At 27.4% G+C, this 25,998-nt stretch overlaps 1 protein-coding gene across 1 annotated transcript; it reads left to right on the top strand.

The window, feature by feature from the left end:
- Positions 1 to 112: 112 nt before the first annotated feature.
- Positions 113 to 25,625, top strand: LOC107457439 (beta-hexosaminidase subunit alpha). Its single transcript, XM_087164502.1, has 14 exons — positions 113 to 301; positions 458 to 539; positions 6,727 to 7,030; positions 8,149 to 8,273; positions 8,388 to 8,498; positions 10,081 to 10,182; positions 11,202 to 11,310; positions 14,608 to 14,812; positions 17,530 to 17,613; positions 17,709 to 17,781; positions 19,190 to 19,361; positions 22,588 to 22,678; positions 24,431 to 24,535; positions 25,253 to 25,625. The coding sequence occupies exons 2-14, from the start codon at positions 471 to 473 to the stop codon at positions 25,314 to 25,316; spliced, it is 1,614 nt and encodes a 537-aa protein (XP_087020628.1). The 5' UTR covers positions 113 to 301; positions 458 to 470; the 3' UTR covers positions 25,317 to 25,625.
- Positions 25,626 to 25,998: the final 373 nt, after the last annotated feature.

Genomic DNA, 25,998 nt, shown 5'->3' with positions numbered 1-25,998 from the left:
ATGAAACTGCGTGAGAAATATTAAATAACCGGTCTATTTCTTTCTTTATTTATTTGCTTAATGCCGGTATATAATTCTTAGTAAAAATTCAGTAAATAGTTTATTCCAGAGAAGTGCAAACGATTAATATTTAAATTAAACTTTTACTTCCACTTTTATTTAGTTGTTTATTTTGCCGTCTATCACATGTTTATTGTTATCTTAAGTGATAGCGATTGTTAAAGGTTAATTCGGCTGAAAATGATATAAATTAGTATCTTTTAGATACTAAAGGCACAAGAATTGGTAATATTTAAATAAGGTATTGCTAAATTATTATATTATATCTATTTTTATTGTATAATAATTTTCTTATGTGTGTTTTTAATATGCAAATATAAGTTTCATATCATATAATCATATATATAATCATATAAGTTTCTCTTTGCATCTTACATTTTAATTTTTTTATTTTTAGACTAACGTACAATATGTTACGAGTAGCTGTTTTACTATTCTCATTTTCGACGTGTTTTGCTCGATTTATAGTTCATCCAGAGGTAATTTTATTTTACTAAAACCTTAAAGGTGTTGTAGTTACTATTATTATTTCTTTCATGTTTATCTTTTTCCCTAAAGCCCCCACACTTAGAATCGTGGGCAAAAAAATTTTAATAGTTTTATTATTTTTTTCGTTAAATAATTTAAAATAGCATTCATCATTTATGAATTCATAACTTACCTGACTTCTTTATTTTTGGTTTGGGAAATAATCATAATTAACAAAAGGTTTATGGCAACTTTTAAATAGCAAAAATATTTGTATCTTCTCAATAAAGTTTTAAAAAAAACTTGAAACTTCTATAAGTGTATATCCTATTTTAAGTTATTTGTTCAAAAATGATTGTAGAATGCAACAAAAATTCATGCACACTTTAATTAATTTTGAAAATTCTTTGACTTTTCTGATTCTTTGATTTTATTTCTGGTACATTGATTTTAACACTATTTTTTTGGTGTTTTTTTCATTTGGTGTGTCATTTCATTAAATATTGTTTTATTTGAAGCTAAGCAAAACACCAGAAACTTTTTTTAATTATGATGATTTCTCCAGACATTTGTGTATATTTCGAATTCATAAATGATAATTGTGACTTTAAAGAGAAATAATTTTCTTTGTGTGCTACTAATAAATAAGATTATTTTTTCTCTCTGTTTTGAAGGTATAACTTGACAATTAATTTATATCTATTTATATTTTTTTATTAAAGGTTACACAATATCATTACAGGTTTCTCTTTTATTAAAAACTTGCTTAATAAGTGTTTTAAATATATGCGAATTTAAGGAAACAGGTTTAATCATTAAATAGAGTTTTTAAATTTGACACGTAGCTTGCAAAATAGCAACTATCTAAAGTATATCAAATTAGATAAGGGACTGTCTTTATTGCTTTTATCACTTAAGAGGTGAAATTTGATATAGATAAGGCAGTTTGACTTCTGAATGCAAAATTCAAACAAGTTACTTGAATAAAAGTTTTAAAAAAACTGATTAAAAAAAATTTAAAATTTCTTAATATTTTAAAAGAGTTAGGAAGTTTTTTGCTCACAAAATTAAAAAAACTATTAAAAAGTTACCTTTTTCTTTTTAAAGTGAAATTTTTAGTAATTATGAAAAAGTATTAAAATATGAGATGTATTTGTGATTTAAATCACTCAGAATATGCAATTTTACATCTGGTTCAATAATTTGAAATCATTTAAATTCAAATTTCTTACAAAATTGAAATTATTTAATGACATGTTTAACAACCTTTTCAAATTATCAATGGTTTTGTCAGTTATTGCTCTACATGAGAAAATGTAACTAACTTATGTAACTATGTGTCATTATTTAATTTAAGATAATCATTAGCATCTGAGAAAATAAAATCTTATATGGTTTTCTTGGTTATATTTTATTAATTATTTTATTATTAAGAATTATATAAAATGAATTGATTTTAAAAAATATTGTGTTATTATTAATTTAATATTTTAAATTAGGGAAATTATTGAGAAAGAATGTATTTAAAAAAAAAGTAAATTTTCAATATATTCTATATTAAATACATGATTTTGTTGTGATTATATTTTTATGGAACAAGTAAATGTAATATTTTTTAAAATACTATGTCCCAGTATAGGAAAATAATTTTCCAAAGTTATCAAATCTAAACTTCAAACTCTTGTAAGATTTTGAAAAAAATTTATTAAATTAAAATCTTTTATTTAAAACATTTTTTTTTAATTGCAACTGAAAAATCTACATTTAGAGAATATTTAATTTAATCTCAGATTTGGAAAATACTTAGTCTAATTTTACATTATATTAGTTTTGTATTTAAAACATCATTTTAATATTTCTCTGTAACTTAAATATTCACCAATTTCTATATTCTCCCATGTCAATAACTCAAAATTATTTTGTTATTTCTTTTATTTTAAATCTCCATTTAACGAAAATGTTATATATGAGAAGCACCAAATTAAGGCTTAATGCTAGGATTGTCCAGAACCATCAAATTTGACTAGGACTGCCATAAAATAATTATCAGTGGTTTCTTGAACCAAGAATTGGTATGAAAAGATGGTATATTGTTTTGGTTTTTCCATTTTGTGTTTTTGTCACAAAAATTGTATATATAACTATGTAAACATTAGTACACATTTTCTTAGTGATATTTTTTTTATTTAAATTCACTTTATTAACTTTTTTTTATTTTTAATATTAGAAATGTGTAATTGGACCATTGAAAATGTGCATGAGTTAGTAATATCTTCTAGCTACTGGTCTGAAAGATCAGTAACTAAATTTCCTCAATTTCTACCTTTGTATATACAGTCAAACCCCGCTATAGTGAACCTTCAAGGGACCGAAATTTCAATTCACTACAACCGGGATTTCACTATATCCGTTACGCAGGTTTGGTAATGGTTCCCAAACTCCTCCCTTTTATTACATTATATTCATATAAATGACTGAAAAATATTATGTAGTAGCAAAAAATGCAGGGTTTGAAAAAACCCGGGGATTTTTGAAAAAACCCAACCCACCTGGGTTTTATTGAAAAAACCCGGGGAAAATTGGGTTTTATTTGAAAAAACCCGGGGAAAATTGGGTTTTTTCATTTAGTGCTCATAAATTTTACTGTGAAGATATTTTTATTTATTAAATAGAGTTTTATAAGTAAACACTAAAATTTCATCTGACTTTTACCTGTAATAAAATTAAACTGGAATAAATATTTAATAGTCTTCCATGTTTTTATAATACGATTAACAGAAAGTGAAATTAAAATTACGTATAATTATAAAGAGTATCAGTTATTTGCCCCTTTTTTCAAATATTTAGATAAATATATGCATTTTTAGATACATTTTAACTTTATAGTTTCAAAAGACAAATTAATCTTAAAATTATAAAAAAAGCATATATAAAAAGTTATAGCTTATTTTTTTAAATTCAGAAAATAAAACTTTAAATTTGTTTATTGTTGTTTAATGTATCACTTAATAGAAATTTTTTTTTGTTTGCTTTCATTATTTTAAACATGATTAAAAGAAACAAAATAAATTGTATTCAAATGAAATCTTAAAAATAATATTTAAAAAATCTTTAAAGTAATATTTTAATTTTTAACTGCTTTTTAATTGTGATAAACTTTCTCCAAATAGTTAAAAATTGTCAGCAGATGTTAAGAGTTAACTTAAAAAAAAAGGTCCAATTTTTTCCTTTATTATTATTATCATACAACAGATTCAAAGGGTCTACATTTCTCTCTTAGATGGTGATACACTTTTACGAGTTTTGTAGCTTTATCTATTCCTAATCTATTTCGAAGTTTACTCTGCACCAAACCGAAACTTGAAAAGTGTCTTTCGATAGAGACAGAGGATGCTGGTGCTGAGTTCAAATAAAAAAGAATTGACAGAAATTTTGTGGAAGCTAGGAATTTTATTTATTTATTTACTTTTTTTTTTTTTTTTGCCATAATTTTCCACTATTTTTTGCACTCAAGCATCTTTGATTTTGGAAAATATTCAGGATCGGAAATTTTGAATGCCATAACACGTGGCAGGAATTCTGGATGATGCTTAGAAAGACAGTTTTCTGCTAATTGCTCTTGTTCATCATTTAAAAATTGTCCCCTTGTTTCGGGATCCAGGACGCATATGCTAATAAATGATGTGGCTGAACAGCCTGATTGAATCTTTTTACAAAATGTTTATGAGGTTCTAATTCATCACACGATAGTAAGTTAATTCATATTTCAACAGCTTCTGAAATTGAAATGTTTTCTGATTGAAGCTTTTTTAAAGCTCAAGAAACAATTGATATCTGTTTTTCCCAATTGATAGTTTATTGGTAAAGCCCAACATTATTTAATATTTTTGACGTATTATTATTAGATTCATTTTGATGTTCAAGAACAATCTCTTCATATTTATGGTAATTATTGGCAAAAGTTTTTACGTGCTCATAATATGAATTCCACCTAGTGTCATTGGGTCATCAAGCAGTTTTTTTCATTTGTCCATCCATGTGCTTGATGCACATTTCTAAAATATTTGTTAACTTCAACGATGTATCCAATGATAGTATTAGGAGCTACTTCTTTTTGAATAAAATTTAAAAAAAACAATTTGTAAAAAAAACATTAAGTGGGTTTTTTCAAAGTGGGCCCACTTGGGGAACCCTGGTTATATGTATTTTATATTAAGTTTAAATAATGCATTATCACTACCTATTTGAATCTTCTTTATTGTTAAGTGCATTATGTTTCATAATTTTTTAAATTTGGAATTATAAAATATAAATGCAGTAATATAAAAGGAACAAGTTTATTAATCTTTTTGTTTTCACACTCATTTATTTACTATATTTATTAAACATATGGATATTACCTATTATAAAATTATAATCTGTAAATATTTATAATCAGTAAAAACTAAAATTTCATCTGACTTGAGTTAAATAAAAAACTGAAATAAATATTTAATGGTCTTACATGTTTTTATAATAAGGTTAATAGAAAGTGGAATTAAAACTACGAATAATTATAAAGAGTATCAGTTACTTGTCCCATTTGTTTTCAAATAATTAACCCTAGGAAAATGATTTCATTTTTAGATAAATAATTTTAAAAAGTTCTCTTATAAAAAGTTTTAGCTTTTTTTTTTTAAAGCCAGAAAATAAAACTGTTTAAATTTGTTAATGTATCACTTGGTAAAAAAAGAAAAAAAAATTTTCTTTTCAATTTTTTTAAACATATGAGTTAATAATAATAACCTGTTTATTAATATATAAAGCATGCAACTATATTTGAAAAATTGATCTTTTCAGAGTATATTATTTAAATTTTTATTTGATTTAATATCATTAAAATATTACTTTTTGAAAAAACCCACTTGAAGTTTTCAATAGTAGATACCTACTATAAAATTACATGAAGATTCCAGTTTCTTTTACTTTACTAATATTAAAAACTTAATCATATAAATCATGACAAATTTATGCTGCACTATAAATTATATAAAAGTAAATGCAAAACAATAAGTTTTAGTAAAAAAAAAATTTTTTTTTTGAAAAAACCCACTTATCGTTCCAAGTGGGTTTTTTCAAGGTGGGCCCGCCCAATAAAACCCGGGCGGGTTTTTTCAAAGTGGGCCCACTTGGCGAACCCTGAAAAAATGTGTTATTTTTCATCACTCTTCGTCTTGCGTACAAATAAAAATTAGTAATCTTTAGCTGATGAGCAATCCTCAACATCAGATATGGAAACACTTCCCGACTCTCAGATGATTTTTCCTGAATTTCTGTTATTCCGCTTTTTAAACCTGTCTAACCTGCTATTCGAGCACATAAAAGTATTTTCTATAGATGGTTTTAAAAATCGGTATATTTATTATTTTGAAGTACAAATTTCAAAATTATTACAAAGAAAATGGGGGGGAAATCAGTCGAAGACAGAAAAAAGTTCATTATATGCAACTTCCTCACTTTTTTGGTTCACTATATCCACTAAAAATAACATTATACGTGTATAGCAAGGCACGGGACCGAGCATTTCATTCACTATATCCGGGAGTTCACTATAGCGGGGTTTGTCTGTATTTTATTATATTTTGCACAATGCGTAGCATTTTTAAAAAGTGCTTATTTTCGATTTTCGTTTTTTAAAAGCCCTTAAAGGTGCTTTTCTCATTGGGTGTTTTTAAAAGTGCTTAATTTCATCTTTTTGAGAAATTATATTTTCCTTTACCATGTTGATTTTCACTACAAATTAATGCAAAAAGACACAGTTCACATTGTTCTATTCAACGTTCTCACAATTAATTCAACCCCAATCTATTTCGGTGTATTGTCTGTCTGTAGGGTATGAAAACGCCTTTCGTTTTACATGATTCAAAATTTCATAATTTTTGACAATTTTCAAAAATGAAGCCAAAAAGTTTTTGTTTTTTTGACATGACGGTTAAAACAAAATAAAACCGTCAATTGTCAAAAACTTTCCAACCCTGCCCAATTATTATATTGTTTTAAAGTGCTTAAAATTATTTTTTGAGTGCTAGAAAAGTGCTTATTTTTTGTTGAATAATTTGGCTATGCACCCTGTTTTGTGATTTGTTAGAATTGTAGCATCAGTTGTAACATTTGTTTTATCAGTGTTATTAAGTGTAACTGTTAATTTAAATTTTATAGGTAGTTCCATCTGTTGGACGGGCTTGGCCACAGCCTCAACAATATGTTTCTGAATCAACATATTTCACTTTGGATCGAACTAAATTTTATTTTTCTGATTCAAGTAAATGCGATATTATTGTGGATGCCATGACTCGGTATATGAATACAATTTTTCAAGGATGTCAAAACTCAACTTCCACTTTCCCACTTAATGAGCGACAGAAACTTGCCATCAAAAACAGTAGTGGAGATCTACCTTATTTAACTATTAAAATTGCAGGATCCTGTGAAAAATATCCTTATGAAAATATGGATGAACAGTGTTAGTAAAAAATTAACTCTCTATTTAAAAAATTTGTATACGTTTATTTCTATTTCAATGCTGTTATCCAAAATACTTAAATTTTTGTTTAATCAAGACTGTTATTTTTAACTTAAAGGAATTTAATTAAGCACTGTTATCCAAAATACTTAAATTTTTGTTTAATCAAGACTGTTATTTTTAACTTAAAGGAATTTAATTAAGCACAAGCGCCTATAGTTTTCATTGGAAGTACATATAAATTTCTGTCATTTTCTATAAAAAATTAGCAGTTTATTGTGAAGAAACGGTACATTATCTTTTTTTTTTCTTCAAAGTATTCTCCGTTACTAGACACTACTTTTTCCCATCTTTCTGGGAGCATTCAGATGCCATGTCAGAAGAATTCATCATCTTTCGAGGATTTCCCAGAGTCTAATCATTCCTTGGTTTCTTCAAATGGTGTAAATTTCTGCTGAGACAGATCCTGTGCCATCGACGGGAATACAGGATAATCTGAAGGGGCATGGTCTGGCAAATACAGAGGGTGGGGTGACGTTTAGTCACATTTTCTTACACAAAAATGTCAATCTAAAATTTTAGGTACTTTCTTGAAATTTGAATTCACAGTTATTCTGATTGAACTTATTACGTAACAGTCTTTGCAGAAATGAACTACTAATCAAATGCAATACGCTGAGTACACATTACATCATAAATTCTGATCCGATAACTTTATAAAGCAATAAATTGTTCTCCCGATCAAAGGAATGGTTGTGGTAGAAATAGGTATACAAGTATTATTTGAAACAAACAAAATACAAAAAAAAATATAATAATTGAATTTTACTGTAAATAATTGTTAGAAAAAGTCATGAAGTCAAATGTGCAAAAACAATTAGATAATAAGCACATTTTCGATGCAAAAAATCTTAAATTGTCATTTGACTGGTTATAGTATGTTTAGTGTTAATAACTGTGCATTGCCAACTGTCTCACTCGTTTCATTGGCAAAATTTTATTACACCAATGGTACATAATTCAAATTTTGTATGAATACTGAAAGATCCCTTATTTTGTTTACTATCCTTTGATTATATTTTGAAATTATAATACTAACCGATAGTCTTTTAATTCAGATATGATAGAAATCAACACCCCAGATTACTTAGGAGCTGGTATATTGTATTCAACAACTGTTTGGGGAGCTCTTCGAGGATTAGAAACATTTAGTCAGTTGGTTTATGAAATTCAACCTGGAGTGGTAAAAATGCTAATTTTTTTTTCATTGTTTTTTTCACTTAGACAATATTCTACGTACTATAATTTCCTGTAATGTGTTTTTATTTAGTAACTAATCAAAATATTTCCCTTGTAGCATGCAATTAATACAAGTCTCACTCTTGATTTTCCGAGGTTTTCTTACAGAGGAGTACTTTTGGACACATCTCGCCATTTCATACCTGTTCCTCATCTTTTGGCAAACTTAGTATGTATGTTAAATGCTATCTATTATTTATGTTAATAATTACAATGCTTTGTTTATTATATTCCGCTATTACGCTCTTTCCCCTGAGCCATCCTGGCTCAGACTCTACAAACTACAAAAACTTCACAAAAAAAGTAGTGATTTGTTCCTTGTTGTGTGTTAGTTCGAACCACTGCCTATGGGCTTTTTCTTTGTTGTTTTATGCTGAAAAAAATCAAGCATAATCCAAGATGTTGTAAGTCAATTATCTTCTCTTTATATTCAGTTTAGTATCTATTTGTACTTTAAATTCTCTTGATAACACCAAGAAATTTTGTTTGGTGTCTTTGATGTTACTTATTTTCATTCTGTTCTTGTAATACCAAGTAAACTTCTTTTCCTACTTCTTTTTATTGCTTTAAGCTTCCGTAAATATTTGCTCTGTAAGTTACTGTGGGCTATGCACATTAATTTTATTCTTACTCTTCATCAGTGATGTGCAGAGGTGGTCAAAAAGACCTATGATCCCAGGCACCTAATTGAAGACTAATGGCACTGAAACTTTAAATGCATTGCTAATATTTTTATTATGCACTTTAAGTCATTAATTGGTCAATATCTTTAAATAGAAAATATTTTACCTAGAATGAAATATGATTTTCAAACAAATTTAATAATGAAGTTTTAGATCATAAAATTCTTTGCATTTCAGAAAAAGTGAAAGAATGTGTTATAAAAAATAAATTTTCTCTTTTCAAGGGCATTTAATCAAGGAGAAACCCCAGGCATCTAAATACCTTTGCATGCCACGGTTCTTCAGATAAAATATTACTTTTTAAGTGTGATATTATTTTTAGAAAAAAAATCTCCAATCAACTTCTATTTATCTGTTAATTGCACCAAAGATGTATTTTTTCCATTGTTACTTCGATTGCCTTAAATATACATAGTTTTTGCCTTTTTACTCTTGTAACCTACATTCTCAATTTCTTTTTCCATCAATATATTTGTTCTTAAAAATTATTCATATCTAATTACAAAAGATGAATGTGCTAATTGCTAATACAATTTTTATTGATAGGGGGAATCCTGTATATGATTGCCTTAAATATACATAGCTCTTCACCTCTTTAATCTGGTAGCCTACATTTCAATTTCTTTTTCCATCTATAAACATGTTCTTAAAAGTTACTCCTATCTAAATACAAAAGATGAATGTGCTAATTACTAATACAATTTTTATTGATAGCGGGAATCCTGTATATGAATCATAACATAGAATCCATAAAATAATATGACATGTTTAGATATAACATTTTATTTCCTGAGTAACATGCCCTCTAACTAGATTTCTGCAGCAAATAGAAAAAGTTTTTCAAAGGTGCAATTGTAAAAAATTTATTCATTAATTTTGTAATAACAACATTTTTTTACATAATTAAGTGATTTAACTCTTATCACTATTTCATATAAATAACTTAAACATGCCTTTAAGAGGCCAAACAATTTATATTACGTGTTTATGCAGTTGTTTTGAAAATTACTGCTTCCGTTCACTGCAATTAAATACTGCTTCCATTTAATCCATTGTTCTTTATTATAGGATGCTATGGCCAGTGTCAAAATGAATGTATTTCATTGGCATATTGTGGATGATCAGTCGTTTCCCTACGTCAGCAAAACATTCCCTGAATTAAGTGAAAAAGTAATTTATGATTTTCATATAATTTTGATATAATTACTGTCCTTTGCTTATCACTTTATAACACTTTAATATCTCCTTTAATGATTGCTCCATGCCTTAAAAAAAAATTTCTGTTGTAATGTATGTTTGTGTATATAGTAGAAGATCGTTATAACACAAACCTTAAAAGCTGCAGCTTTGCATTTTATGGAATTTTGTATAATATGGATTTTAATTTTAAAATTACCTACTGAATATGGCAATATTTGTCTGAAACAGATCAATCTTAAAATGCTTTAAAAAATTTTAGACACAAATACTTATAAGCACAAAATATGCTCTTGTTGTTGTCATAGACCATTAAGGCAAGGGGTGTGATTGTTCTTGTCTTTCAGTGATGCCATCTATGGCCAAGAATTTGACTTCTTCCACACCCATACGTCACACCCGATTAAAGGCCGACCCCATTCATGCATCCATTCACTCATCCACTGATTGTTATTTTAACCCAAACCAGAGAACAATGAATCTCCAATTCAGAACCCCCAGGGGTATAATTTGTTATGGGAACATGGAGGACTTTTTGACCCGACAGATTTCACGTGCATCTGTAAGCATTTACTACGCGTAGGGCCTTCGGCAAGCTGTATTCAAACTCCCTTACTCACCATCATCAGTCCAGTGCCCTTTCAACCAGGCTATCCCAGCCAAAATATGCATTCAAGTATTTATTATTTACAGAAAAAAATTTACATTTTCTGCATCATTAGAACTAGACAAATTAATCAATTTTGGTTTGCTTATCTTTTAAAATTTTAACTTCTTAGCAAATTATAAAACAAATAATGTATAAATTATATATTTGTTGCTTAGTTATAGAAATTTCTGAATTACAAATTTGTGATAAGTTTCTTATATTGCTAGATTAGAACCTTAGTAATTATTATAAATACATATTATTTTATCTTAATTTTTCATTGTTTTCTCAGGAAATTTTTTAATAAAAATCAAAGTTTTTCATACTGTTTTCATATTAACAGGGTTCATTTAATCCTAAAACTCATACCTATTCTCAAAATGAAGTAGCCCAAATTATTGAATATGCTAGACTAAGAGGTATTAGAGTTGTTGCTGAGTTTGATTCTCCTGGTAAGTAATTATTAAATTTTAATATCCATAAGAACCTGAAATTAAACTTATAAATCTTTGATATTTTATTACACTAATTAATGTTTGACATTGGTTTTTATTGCAAATGACATGAGTTTTGTTATAAATTTAAAGATTGAAACAATGCGGAATCAACAATGCAGATGTTATGCAGAATCAAATATTTTTTGTATTAAAAAATGTTTCGATTATTGAAAGATGGTACGGTTTGGAGTGTAGTGGTCTAATTGAATTAAATAGTGAAAACAGGATAAAATTTTTATACAGTCAAATCCCGTTTTTGCGAAATTCGAAATAGCGAAAATTTCAAAGTAACGAATATATTCCAAATCCCCAAAAGTATTTCCATGTGAACAATGTATAAAAAATACCGATATTACGAAATCAACTATCCAATTTAGCGAAGGCGAAAATGAACACCAGGTCTTATTTTCTTTGATGAACAAGACACATTTCTATGAAAATGTTTTCAGAAATGAAATGTTTTATCATCCTTAAAATACTAATAAGTTTCAAATGTGAAAAACCTGTCAAAATAAGAAGAATCACTGGAAAGAGACCACCCTGAGTTGACCCTTGCATTGATTCATTCATGTTTTAAGAAGTCAAAATACACATGCTTTTAAAAGAGGGAATTCTATTCAATAGAAAGGGCTTGTCAAGAATGATAGATTAGAAGTGACCACCCTTAGCAGAACAATTTCTTCCTTGAATTACAACAGACTAAATAGGGGGAGGAGAGCTGTTCTAAGAACTCAATGTGTAAAAGGGGTGTAAACAAGTTTCAGAAAATTACCAGAGTGCAACTTCAATAGGAGAAGGTTAGTTAAATCAGTTTGTCTGCTTTCAACGTTTGTAAGCATTTTGTTTTCCTTCTTAAGCATAATGAGTGGTCAAAAGCGTAAACAATTTTCCATTAAACAATTTTCCACAAAACTGGACATTATTTCAGAAGTTAATCATGGGATAAAAAGAAGCTGACGTTGCGACAAAGTATGGACTATCCCCATCTACTCTATCTTCTTTTTTAAAAAATCGAACAAAGTTGGAACAGCAAGTGCAATCAGCATTGATCGGATCACATAGAAAAAAGATGCGACTTTCAAATTTTCAAGATGTAGATGCAGCTGTTTTTACATGGTTCCAGGATATTCGCTCCCAAAACATTCCAATTTCCGGGCCCCTCATTCGTGAAAAGGCTTTAGAATATGCAAGAACTTTAGGAAACGAAAATTTTCAAGCAAGTGTTGGTTGGTTGAATCGATTCAAGGAACGTTATGGTATTGTTGCAAAGCAAATTTGTGGTGAAGCTAACTCTGTTGATTTAAAAGCTGTGAATGACTGGAAATCAGAAAAAATATCGGATGCAATTAGATCTTATGATCCTTCTGATGTTTTCAACGCAGACGAAGCGGGAATTTTTTTCCAGTTGTTTCCAAACATAACCTTGGCGTTTAAAAAGGATAAATGCATTGGAGGCAAAAATTCAAAACTGTGTTTAACTGCTTTGTTTTGCTGCAATATGTCAGGCACTGAAAAGATAAAAGTTAATGGTTATCGGCAAATCTGCCAAACCTAGGTGCCTAAGAAATGAAAATTCACTACCTTGTGATTATAGATCTAGCCGCAAAGCGTGGATGACGACTGGAATATTTAATGAGTGGTTGGTTAAGTTTGATGAAGATATGAAATGTAAGAAAAGAAAAATTCTACTTCTTATTGATAATTGTTCACCCCACAATGAGCCACCAAAATTGGAATGTATTCACATTGAATACTTTCCTCCTAATTGTATGTCAATTTTACAACCTCTTGATAAGTGTATAATTAAAGTGGTAAAGGGAAAGTATCGAACACAACTTCTGAGGCGTATGCTTGTGCAAATCGGAAACAAAGAAGCAATTACGAAACCAAATGTAAAGCAAGCAATGGATATGATTGCTGGAGCATGGAAAGACATTAGCCAAAAAGTCATCTGTAATGGATGGAAGAAAGCAAATTTAATTTCAGCAATTGGCAATGAAACAGTCGATGAAATTAGTGATGTTATCATTGATTTGCAGCCCTTATGGGAACATGTGACAAAAGAAGCATCAGTGCCAAACAAAGTCAGTCTTGACGATTTTCTGACTGCAGATGATGATGCTAGAACATGCAAAGCATTGACAGACAATGATATTGTACGTATGATTCAAGAAAACAAACAAAAATCACTTTCGAACAGCAGCGATGATGAAGAATGTCCAGAAGAAAACAATGTACCTACAGCTTCACAAGCCTTGGCCAATTTGGAAGCTGTAAAGAGATATTTATCAACACAAAAAAACTTTTCAGATACTTTGTTTGAACATGTGCATAATTTGGAAAATTTTTTAATTTCTACTGGTTCTAAATAATTTGTTCAGAAAAAAATTACTGATTATGTATCTGCCTAATTAGTAAGTGTTAATAAATTCATTGTTTACATTAGTTTTGTGCGCTGTTTTAATATTACATTGATATTTTCCCAAATCTAGATTAAAAATATAGTATCAAAACTGTAAATTGATTTTTCATACGAATAGTATTCCCAACGTAGCGAAATAATATTTGTTAATGTTAAAAATTCGTAATATCGGTATAACGAATTTTCATTATTGCGTAGAAATAGCTTCGGTCCCATGGAATTCGCTGAAACGGGATCCGACTGTATTGTTACAGGCTTTGAGATGCAAAATGAAAAGAATGTTATCCAAGTGACATTTTAAGATTATATTAAATTAATTGATTGCTCATTATAAGATTGTATTAAAATTAATTAAGTGATTTATTTATGTAAAAAGGGATTAGGAATGATTAAATTTATGAAATAACGGAAATTTAAAACATAGGTGATGCGTAATGCCTTATAGTGGCATCACATATTTCCCAGCTGCACACAGAAAAAAATATGTAATAGTTTGTTTTTTTTATTTAAATTTATGAAATTTAAAAAATTTTTAAAAGCTAGGGAAAATGTAATGCCTGTAATGGCATCACAGTTTTTATCATTAGTTATATTTAAAACAGAAAAATTTATTCTTTTTTTTTAATCTAAGAAATTTCTGTTTTCTTTGGATAATTTTTAATCCAAAAGAAAATTATGTTAATTCAATAATATTATTTTTTTCATCAATGAAAAAATAGTAATAAAAGTAAAAACACTTATGAAGATAATGTTTTGCTTCTATTTTATTATTTTTTTTCTTGTTGCACGCTACAAATTAATTGTTCTAATTGCTGTGGTATTTATTTTAGGACATACTATGTCTTGGGGAAATGGTCGACCTGATATATTGACTAAATGTTACACTGGATCCCAATGGAATGGAAATTATGGTCCCTTAGATCCATCCAATCATGATGTTTATGTGTTCTTAAAATCACTCTTTTCTGAGATAGGAACTGTTTTTCCTGAAAATTATGTACATTTGGGAGGAGATGAAGTTATCTTTGAGTGCTGGTGAATATGAGCTACAAATTTTTAATCTTTTCAAAATTTATTGAACTTTTTCTTATAGCATTTTTCCTTACATAGCTTTGCTCTTTTTTGTAAAGTTTTTCTTTTCTTTTTTACCTAAATTTTTAATGCTGTGGGAAAACATGTTTGTATTTAGAATTCTTATTTTAAATATTTTGTTAATTTATTCTGAAAAGCTAATTTGAATAATGGGTGTGTGATTGACACAGAGCCTAGAGAAGTGCACTAAATTATTACAAATATTGATGCATGTAAAAAGTTTAAAAAATTCTGTTAGTCTTGGGGGGTAATGGAGATTTAGCCTATATCAACCTTTATCTGTCAAACGCTACCCCAAGATTGAATCGAGTTAGCATGTCTTATACACTAGGGAATCGATGTTTAATAATCATAGTACTAATTAAGATACAATAGTCCCCTACCAGAATTTTATCAGGGATAGAATTCGATAACCGGATACCAATAGTTGCCATATATGGAAAAAAACCGGGAGTGCTGTGTTAAGTTCACTGGATTTTGTGGTGAGAGCTATATTAAGTACACGGTTGCATGTATGATCTCTTCTTGTGTTGCTATTAGCAATCGAGTGTGTGCAGCATCCTGTTGTGTGTAAATGAAACTGAGAAACAACTGGGCGAGGACGATGATGCTGTCACAAATAGCAAGTCAACTTTTCAATGTGTACCATCCTTTGAAGTAGGCCTGTTTGAATCACGTCCGCAGGTCAAGAATGTGGGGAGAGTAGAAATCAACAATACCAACCTTCATATATCAAAAGGTTTCCCAAGATTGAATTTAATTTGCCTGTACTAGTGAATTGATATTTAACAGTCGTAGTAGTTGTTACGCCACAGTCTGACCTCTGATAGTGAAAATACCCTTCCTTCCTCCCTTTTTTTACAATTTCGTATTGAATAAAATATTTTTTGGACAACAACCTCTTTTTTTGTAATTAAAATACTATATGACAATGCACGTACTTTGGTTTTATTGTTATCTTTTAATTCATTTGAAATCTCATATAAAATATAGATTGGGCTGGATTATGGTACTGGTTTTAGCAAATATATTGAAAAGAGAAGAACTTCAACTCCTCAAATTCGTAAATAATGCGGAGAACTTCTCGGTGTGATATGCTATTGAATAAAACAACTTTACAGGGCAAACAACATACTCAGGTATAGTAGAGCATCATATGTACTAAGATACAGCTCATGCACATGAGAAGCAAAGACCAAATTGTTGGACAAATCTACATTTATGGTTATGAACCCTGTTTCCTGCTAACCCCATTTTCTTTCTTTTTTTTCTCTCTCAAAATCTGTTGGCAGATTTTATTAGCTTGGATGATATGAATGTATTCTCAAAAAATATCTTAAATAACAGTACAGTAATGCTTATAAATTGAGCAAAAAATACCGCAAAAGCAAACAATAAATGAAATGAGAAAGTTTTTCATCGTTTTCTCAATCTTCCAGTCCAATAATGATTGAGAGGAGAGGAGAGTGAAATCCCATTTCAAAAACTTCTGCTGCTGTGCCCCTAAATGTTGCTTTTTTTTCGTACACAGGGTTCGCACTAAGCCTTGAAATACAGGTTTACATTATGTCTATCAAAGCTAGCCTTCTTCGCCTATGTATATTCTTTCAGTTTAGTAAAAATAAATTACACTATTCGAAGACAAACAAAACATTTAATAGAAACAAAATGTGCTTATAAGGATAATAATATACGTTGAGATTTTATTTATGGTTATTACAATTTTTACTTTTTCTGTCCTGAAAAATTATAACATTATTTTTATAACACTTATCTCCCAAAATGTTGCCACTCAATATTTATGTACGAATTATGAAAACATTAATACTTGTGTTATCACATTTCATTGATGCAATTTAGGTTAACAGGTTTGCCTGTTGCTGTTAGAATGATCCCTAACCGTACAAAAACTAGTATTATTTTTTGTTAATTTTTTTTTTAAATTTATATTTTTAAGTTCTAATATCATGTGATAGCTACCTGCCGATGACCTGCTAATCTGCAATCATTTGTTTTTTCTTACAAAATTATTTTTAATATTGATAAACCGAATTTTTACCAAAACAAGGAATCTGGTGTCACATGAAAACTATGAACTGCTAATCTGCAGCTAAACAGATGTTTACGACTCAAAAGTTGCAGACATTTGCAGGAAAATTTACTGGCTCTGTGTAACAAAACTTGCTTACTTTTTTGCTATTTTGAATTATTTGAAATTTTCTAATAACCTCGAAAGATAAAGCAAGTTTCACCCGAAAGCACTCAATAATTTTACGAAATATTAAAACTGGTTGGTTAAGGCTAATGAGGAAATTTTTATATCAACAGACCAGATCTAATTGATTCTTACTTGTCTTTTTATTTACTAATTTTTTTTGTAAAAATTTCTTTTTAAAACGTGTTTGAGAGCATAAAAGATTTATATTTTTCTTTATATATGTTTTTAATTCTCATTTAATAAGTGTGCAATAGAAATTTTTTATCTTTTAATTTGTTATCTATTTTAAAACAATAAATGTGATGGAATATCATTTGAATTTATTTTTAATGTTTTAAGATCATTTATTTAATTCCTTAAAAAAGTATCTTATGATAAAATGACTTTTTAATTTTTCTTCTTTTAATGTATGTTTACTAAAACAGATTTTGATATTATTTAGGCAATCAAATCCTGAAATCAGATCATTTATGAAAGTTCATAATATATCTACTTATGCTAAACTGGAGGAATATTACATGCAAAAGTAATTTTTTTTTACATTTTTGTTAACTTTAAAATTAAATCCATTATTGATATAAGTTATGTTATTAAAACTATGTTTTTTTAAATTTTCTATAGCCTGCTGGATATTGTTAAGGCGCTGAATAAGAGCTATGTTGTTTGGCAAGAAGTCTTTGACAATGGTGTCAAGGTGACATGTTACATTAATTTTTAAGTAAAAAATGAACACATATAGAGGGAATATGTTTTTTTTTTCTTTTCAGAAAATTGTTTAAAAAATTATAGTTATAAATATATTTATTGTAAAAATTTCAAGATCATAAAAGTTTAATGAAAAAAGTTTAAATGTAAACCACATAATAATTGTTTAAAAAATTTATTTTGCTGTACCTGTCATCATGGAACCGGAGCTGAAACTATAAATTTCCCCATGCTCCATTAATTTTAATGTATCCTACGAACATTCAAGCAACCTGCTGCAGTGCAATGACTTTGTCAGTTAGCCAAGTTGCTGTAATGTTAATTTAACTTTTTCATTTTTTGCTTTGTCTCATCTCCAAAACTAATTTAGCAAATGAAAAGATTGTCACACTTGTTCACTGAAAATTTCATACAAAATATGTCATTTTTAAATTATGATTTATCACAGTCAATAATTGTCGAAAATATTTAATGCAATATTATACCATAATGTGAAATTATGGAATAATTATTTCGAATTATTAATAATATCATTATAGGAATATAATTAATTTCTAAATAACAAAAACCGAACTTAGAAGCCTCTTTATGGAGTCCAAAGTATAGACTATTGAAACATCTTTATACAATCCGAAAAATGAATCCGTTTTTAATTTTAAATTCTCAAAAACTATTCAATCTATTCTGCTCACATTAAAAAAATTTCCATTTTAAATTACTAATCTAAAAAAATTAGCTTAAAATTCAAAAATGCTTAGGCCATTGTTTTATTTTATTCAATACTACATCAAAAAATACTATTTGTTATTTAAAACGCTTCTTCTTTGAAGGACTCTATGCTTTTTTTTTAATTTTTTTCTAAAATTATTATTTTTTTTATGCATCTATATTAAATCAAAGAAATTTTTCTCTTTTTTGTAGAGACAACAAAAGGTTGAATAATAATTAACAGTTAGCCGCATTAAATATTTTATGCTAAAGTCTGTTTTAATTTTTTTTTTCAAAATCTGTTTTCGTTTTTGACTGTAGATTAAAAAGGATGCAGTTATTCACTGCCTTTTTTTTTTATCTTTAATAAAATCAAGAAATTATTTCTCTTTTTTTTCTAGAGACAACAAAAGATTGAATATTAATTAGCAGTCAATCACCATAAATATTTTATGTTTAAAAAAAATAATTTTTTTTCAAAATATTATTGTTTTTGACTGTAGATTAAAAAAGATACAGTTATTCACTGTTTTTTTATCTTTATTTAAATCAAGTAATTATTTCTCTTTTTTTTTCCTGGAGACAACAAAAGATTGTATATTATTTAAACGTCAACCACTATAAATATTTTATGTTAAAATTCTTTTTTTTCCCCCTTTCTTTCTAACTGTTATTGTTTTTGACCGTAGATTAAAAAAGATACAGTTGTTCACGTTTGGAAAGATGGTTATAAATCTGAATTGGCTAATGTAACTGGTGCTGGATATAATGCAATTCTTTCATCCTGCTGGTATTTAAATTACATATCCTATGGAAATGATTGGCATGCCTATTATCAATGTGATCCTCATGACTTCAAAGGTAACATACATGTTTTTTTAACGAAATATTAGTAGTTTATTCAATTTAGATATTTTAAGAAAAAAATTATTTCTAAATCTACATTATAATAAATTAAAAATGTAATAAAAAGGATAGCGGTTTTAATTTGTAATTTTTTATCCTCACTTTTATTTAGATTTTAAAGTTATATTGGATCCAAAAAGTATCAGATTTTTGTAACTGTTACTCAGTTGTATCATTTTGTTTTTAACATTTAAATATATGGTACTTACCCCCCCCCCCATTCCTATTATACATGGGCATCTCTACCGTGCAATTGAGAAAACAATGAAAGTGTTTCACGATTGTTTCCGAGAAAAGTGGCTTGGCAACTATTTTCCTTCTATTGCTATTGATATAAATGCTAAAATAAATTTCAAAAAAACTGATAAAACAAAATTTCTTTTTGAGAAAATATATTTTTGCAATATGTAGCTTACCATATAAAAATGCCAAATGTATAAAAATCTCAATTTTGAATTTTTTGTCACTAGCAGTGAGTGATTTTTTAATTGCACGGCGGATCTCAGGTGGCTAATTTTCCAGGTTGACAAATTTGAGATACTTATTATCAATGTGGTCTTTATAACTTCAAGGGTAGTATAATAAATACAAGTTATATCTGATTTTTTTTAACAAAATATTTGTAGTTTATTCGACTTAGATCAATCTCTATTTTACTTTAAGGCAAAAATTATTTCTAAATATACATTAGAAGTGAATAAAATTATATTTAATAAAATTAATGGCAGTTTTAATTTATGATTTCTCATCATTGCTATTAATTAAAATGTAAATTTATTTTCATATATACTGGATACAAAAAGTGTCAAGTTTTTGTAACTAATACTCAGTTGTGTCAATATCAGTTTCATTTTAATATTTAAAATATGGTGCTTACCTATATCTATTATGCATGAGCATCTCAGCTATCTAAGTTTCAAGGTTGACAAACTTATGATACACATTTTCAAAACTCAGAGATAAAAATTGACAAAAATTTCTTTCATTTAAAAAATTTCTGTTTTTAAATTTCTTTTTTTTTGTTGTTGTTGTTTTTTTAATTCAACTAAATTTAAATCAACAACTATTCAGAAATTTTAATTTTTATCTACCAAATGTATTTCAAGGTTATTTTTGAGATTTCCTATTATTGAGGAGGACTTAAATATATAATAAACATCTGAAAAATTTAGAACAGGAATGGACTTCAGTATAATGACCGTATAAGTACTTGATATGGAAATCTCTTAAAATAACTAAAAAAGTAATTAACATATATGTTTCAAAACATTCACGTGCTGCAACTTGACACACAAATGTTATTCATAAATCACGTAAACAGAACACGTAACATAGTTATGACTAAAATATGACTCAAAATAGTGATCTCAGATCGCTTATTAGATTACTTTAGATATATAAATATATCTCAAATAATATAATATTTTAATATCTGAGATCGTCAGAGATATTATCTGAGATATATATCTGAAATCGTCATATTTTAATATCTGAGATTAACATCTCAGATCACTTTAATTCCCACCTGTATCTAGAACTGAAAACAACACAGTTCAAATTTATGAATTTGAAGAATATTTATATGTGTGTTCATGAGCTTCTTTTTATCCCAGCTAAGCTTCAATCTCTTTTTATAATTAAGGTTTTACTGTATATCTGGGTTAGGGAATGATTTAAATCAATTGATTTGAATCACCTGATTTTTAAAAAATATATAGATTTAAGACAAAATTATTTTATTCAGTATAATTTGTAAATAAATTTTTAAGTCTGATTTCATTGATTTTTAAGTCTGATTTCATTGATATTGAAGGTTTTTCCAGAAAAACAATGAGATGGGGCTATGTATAAAGAGTATTATTTGATGTTCACAATAGTGTTATAAAAAAAAGAGAGAGCGTGTGTAATAAAAGTGACTGGGAGCTTTTAAACTGAAACTTTCCATTAGCTATACATAAAATAATTTGCTGTTTTATTTCATAATTCAACTATACCCTTTTATATACTCTAGCAGTTTTGAATTATTATTATGTAATATGTGCATGTAATTATGTATGTGTTATCAGGGGTCTGTTTAGAAGAAATTTGGGTCCGTTAACAGACCCTTTACGAAATAAGTTATCTTTTAATTGGACCCTTCACAAATTTGTTCATCTTCATTATTGTTTTGTCAATCGAATAAACCCTTCCGGGGGGGGGGGGGGAGAGAAAGAGGAATTGAGACAAACTAAGTTTCCCTAAGTTTAAATTCCAAATGTAGTATTCTAAGAAAATATTTCTACTTTTACAAGCATCTTGCGCGCATTCTTAATTAAATCATGCTTTTTTTTGTAAATAAATAATTTATTGATTTATATTTATTCATAAAATTAATAGAATATTATGTAAATAAAAATTAATTTCTGGCAATTTTTTAAATAAAATATTATAAATTTAGGAATTGTTTAAATTTACTTAATGCGTGACACATTAAAAGTGATGCATAACTAAGTTGTGTTATTTAAAATATGTCAATTGAAATTATTAAAAATGTGAGTGATTTTGTTTTAGTTATTCGCCCGAAATGAATATTTTCCGTTGAGCAGTATAGGTTAATACCAAATAACAGGGCCCTATTTGCAAAAATTCACAAAAGCAGGACCCTGGTTGAAAGAATTTGACTTAATGCTTATTTTATATTCACAAATTATGACTAGCTTTTTGACAATTTTATAAAAACAGAACCTTTCACAAAATGTCTGGACAGACCCCTGGCCATGTAATATGTATATGTAATTTGTGTAAATAAATAATGAAGAAAGACTTGTTTTATCAAGAAAAATTTTGAAAAATTAATTTTTTTTATTTATGTCTTCTAATTTACATTTTTATTTCTTAAATTTGATACCTAGCAAACATGAGGATGTTGATAATTCAAAAGAATGTTGAGTCTGAATAAAAGCAAAAATGAATTTATTTATTAACAGATTAGTTTCTAATAATTTTCCTAAAATTTTAATCATTTTAAGTTAAAAATATTAATGACTTAAATTTTAATATTTTGTTTTTGAATAATTTTGGATAAATGTTCGAAATAAAAAAAAAATCCAATTCGCTCCATATTTACCAACACTGCTGTTTATATAATGTTCATTCTTGTCAATATTTATGGTTAACTTATGGATTCTTTATGTATTTTTAGGCAGTGGAAATCAGAAAAATCTTGTTATTGGAGGAGAAGCCTGTATGTGGGGTGAATATGTAGATGGATCAAATGTTATCAGTCGAACTTGGTTGGTAACAGTTTTATATTTTGTTCTGATAATGCGTATACTTTTTTACTAATTTTTTAATTTCAAAATGGTTTTTCTGAATTTATACTAATGTTCTAATTTTTTTCTTAATAAGTACACTTTTAAAAATATGCACTTGTATATTACTAAAATGCCTGTATACTCTTAGACATAAACTTTTTTTTTTTTGAAAAAAAAGCATGGATTTAAAATTTTATTTTTAATAAACTAAATTTTTAAAAATATGTTTATTTTTTTAAAAAAAATGCTTTATACAAATAATTACTTTTTGCATAAACTAGTTGGAATTTTCAAATATGATTTAAAATTTTTAAATTTTCCAGATTATTTATTATTTAATACAGAATTATCAATGCTTCAATCTTTTATTTATCTCCAAATTTTATTGGTGAAAGCTATATTATATTTTTATATGGATTCATGATTACCTGTACATAAAACTGAATGAACATAATGAGTTTCTGAAAAGTTATTCATTTTATACCCATGGTCTGTTTTTACATTTTTAAAAGTATGATTGTGTTTGCTTAGCTTAACTTATGGTTAAGAAATAAGATACAATTTTAACAAAATAACAATAAAGAATAAGTAATAAGATTTCCAATTTTAACAAAAATGAAAGTAAATTATAGAATTAACATGTGCCGTTTCTCAAAATCTAAGAAAGTAAGACTCTTTATTTTTTAAAAGTGCTGTATGAAATGGGACACTCTATCTTTTATAATGAACTTACAACCAAAGATAAGTCAAAATAGCTTAGTTGTTAAGGCTCTGAAATATCATTGTGAAGACCTGGGATTTGATCCAGGAGCTTGCCCAGTTTCACATCAATAGGTACCAACTTAAGTCGGGGAAATAAAGGTGGGTGTACAATGTTGACTGCATTGCCACTATCGTAACATTGTTTATAAAATCACCCGCCTTGCAATAGTCTCCCCCTTGCAATCCCCCTCTAACTTGCAATAGTCTGTAGCATGTTACACTTAATGCCTTACTTTAATAGTTTGAGGAGAGAGAAGAAAGTTCCCAATAATATATATCTATAAGAGTTTTTAGTAGTTAATTTACTTATTGAAGAAATTTTAATTGCTTTCATTTGTTGTGTGAAATATTTCTTACTATCTTAACTAAATGTTATTAATTCTTTATAAAGCTATGGGAAGAACACTTAAAACAAATTTATTAATTTTTAAAAGTCGTTGCCAATTATTTTCCTATTTAAGATTTGTGCAGGTTCTAAAAATCAAATTAATGTTATTGTTGTCATCGACCATTACGGCAGAGGTGGCGTCATCTATGACCAAGAATTCAACTTATGCCGTACCCATAGGTTCCACCTGTTTTTAGGTCAAACACATTCATTCATCCACAGATCGTAATTTTGACCTGAACCAAAGAACGATCGAGCTCTGATTCAGTACCCCCAGAGGTATAATTTGCTATGGGAACATGGAGGACTTTGTGACCGAACAGACTTAATGTGCTCCAGTCACCATTTACAGCACAGGGAGTCTTCGGCCGAATGGATATGAACTTCCTTTCTAACGATAGTGAGTTCAGCACCTTGCCAATCAGGTTATCCTGGCCAATCAAATCAATTAAAAATTTATATGAATTTCTTTTTATAAACCACAATCTTAATCCCAAAAGTATCTTAACATAATATTATTAGGGATTCTGTAAATCCCATAACGGTTAACTAAATATCACTACTATCAAACTCTATTGTAGGCCCCGAGCTGCTGCTGTAGCTGAGAGATTATGGAGTAATATATCTGTGACTGATATTAATGCTGCTATTCCAAGATTGGAAGAACAACGTTGCAGAATGTTGAGGTACGTTTCTTGCAATATTAGTTATTCACAAATTTTAAATTAATTTTTTACTAAAACTTATTCAACTCATTATTTCATTTTTTTCATAACTATGATATTTTAAAAAATGAAATAATTAGATGATGAATTCTCATAAAAAATATTTATTTTTAATTTTCTTTAATATATATGATTTAGGTTTCTAAGAAATAATATTTGGTTTATAATTTTTTTATAGCCTTTACTTGAAATTCCTTATTTATGTTAGTTAGTCTTTAAGTTATGTGAAATTGCTACAAAATCTGATGAGAAATAATCTTTTAAGATCAAATTGTAAAGAGTGAAAATTTAAAGTTTTTCCTTCCTGTGATGTTTCATGATTTGTTAATTTAAACTATACCTTTAAGTCTAAATTATTGCAGATTTTAAAGTATAAGTTTAAGAAAATATTCGGAATATATTTTTACCTGCTCTGTTGGTTTAAACATTACCATGTTTTATTAGAAATTTATTGCTATTTTAAATTTATGCTAATTTAGGTTTTTTTGCAAACGAGATGAAAAAGAGAATAACACAAATTTTTCGAGAAATTACTTTGTTCATCAAATTACTCATTAGTAATGTTTTTTATAATTGCTTTGAAATATTTTATTTTAATATTGAATTAATTGATTTCATATGTGCACATGTTTTACTTTCAGCAAGTTATTAAACTGCAATTTTTTTCTCATTTTTTAGGCGAGGTATAAAAGTTGAACCAGTAAGTGGACCTGGATACTGTGAATGTGATTACTTATTGTAATTTTAAAAAATATCAGTTTTATTTTTGTTGATTTTATTTTTAAAAAAAGGATGTGTAAGATTTAAAATTTTAAAAAACTGAAATGAAATACCGATTATTTAATATATACAATTTTTTCTATTTATCATCACATTCTTACAAAAAATGACTTGTTAGATTGAAAATTTTAAAAAATTTGTATGAAATATTGATGATTTAATGTAATTTGTGTTTTTATTATTCATCATAAAGTAAAAACGAATTTTATTTTCATAATTATGGTTTATTAAATATATCTTTGCCAATGAACAATAAATAATTTATTTTTACGTTTTTCCACCTTTTTTCTTAAAATAAAAGCGAGCAAACTTTTTAAAATTGAGAATAATATTATTGTAATCTTATATTGATGCATAAGCTGAGAATATTTTTCTATAAAGAGAAAATGTTTAAAATATTCTGAGAATATTTTTAAAAAATTAAAATAATTGAGAATATTTTAAAATAATTGTCAGAAAGGATTGATTTATAGATAACAATATTACAGACTTTAATCTTAGTATTTTCTTCCTTTATTTTATAAATATTTCTTATCTTGAAAAATTAAATTGCTTTGCTCTTCATAACATATAGTGTGGAGCTAGTCTAAAATGTCCAACTTCAGGTTCAGTTAAAAATGGTTCTTTTATTAAATCACTTTAAA

This window comes from Parasteatoda tepidariorum, chromosome 5, assembly GCF_982258835.1.
Source record: "Parasteatoda tepidariorum strain Cologne lab strain chromosome 5, Ptep-v5.0, whole genome shotgun sequence".
In the NCBI taxonomy this organism is placed as follows: Eukaryota; Metazoa; Arthropoda; class Arachnida; order Araneae; family Theridiidae; genus Parasteatoda; species Parasteatoda tepidariorum.
Note: the sequence above shows the minus strand (reverse complement) of the source record. Positions and strands in the feature narration are given on the sequence as shown.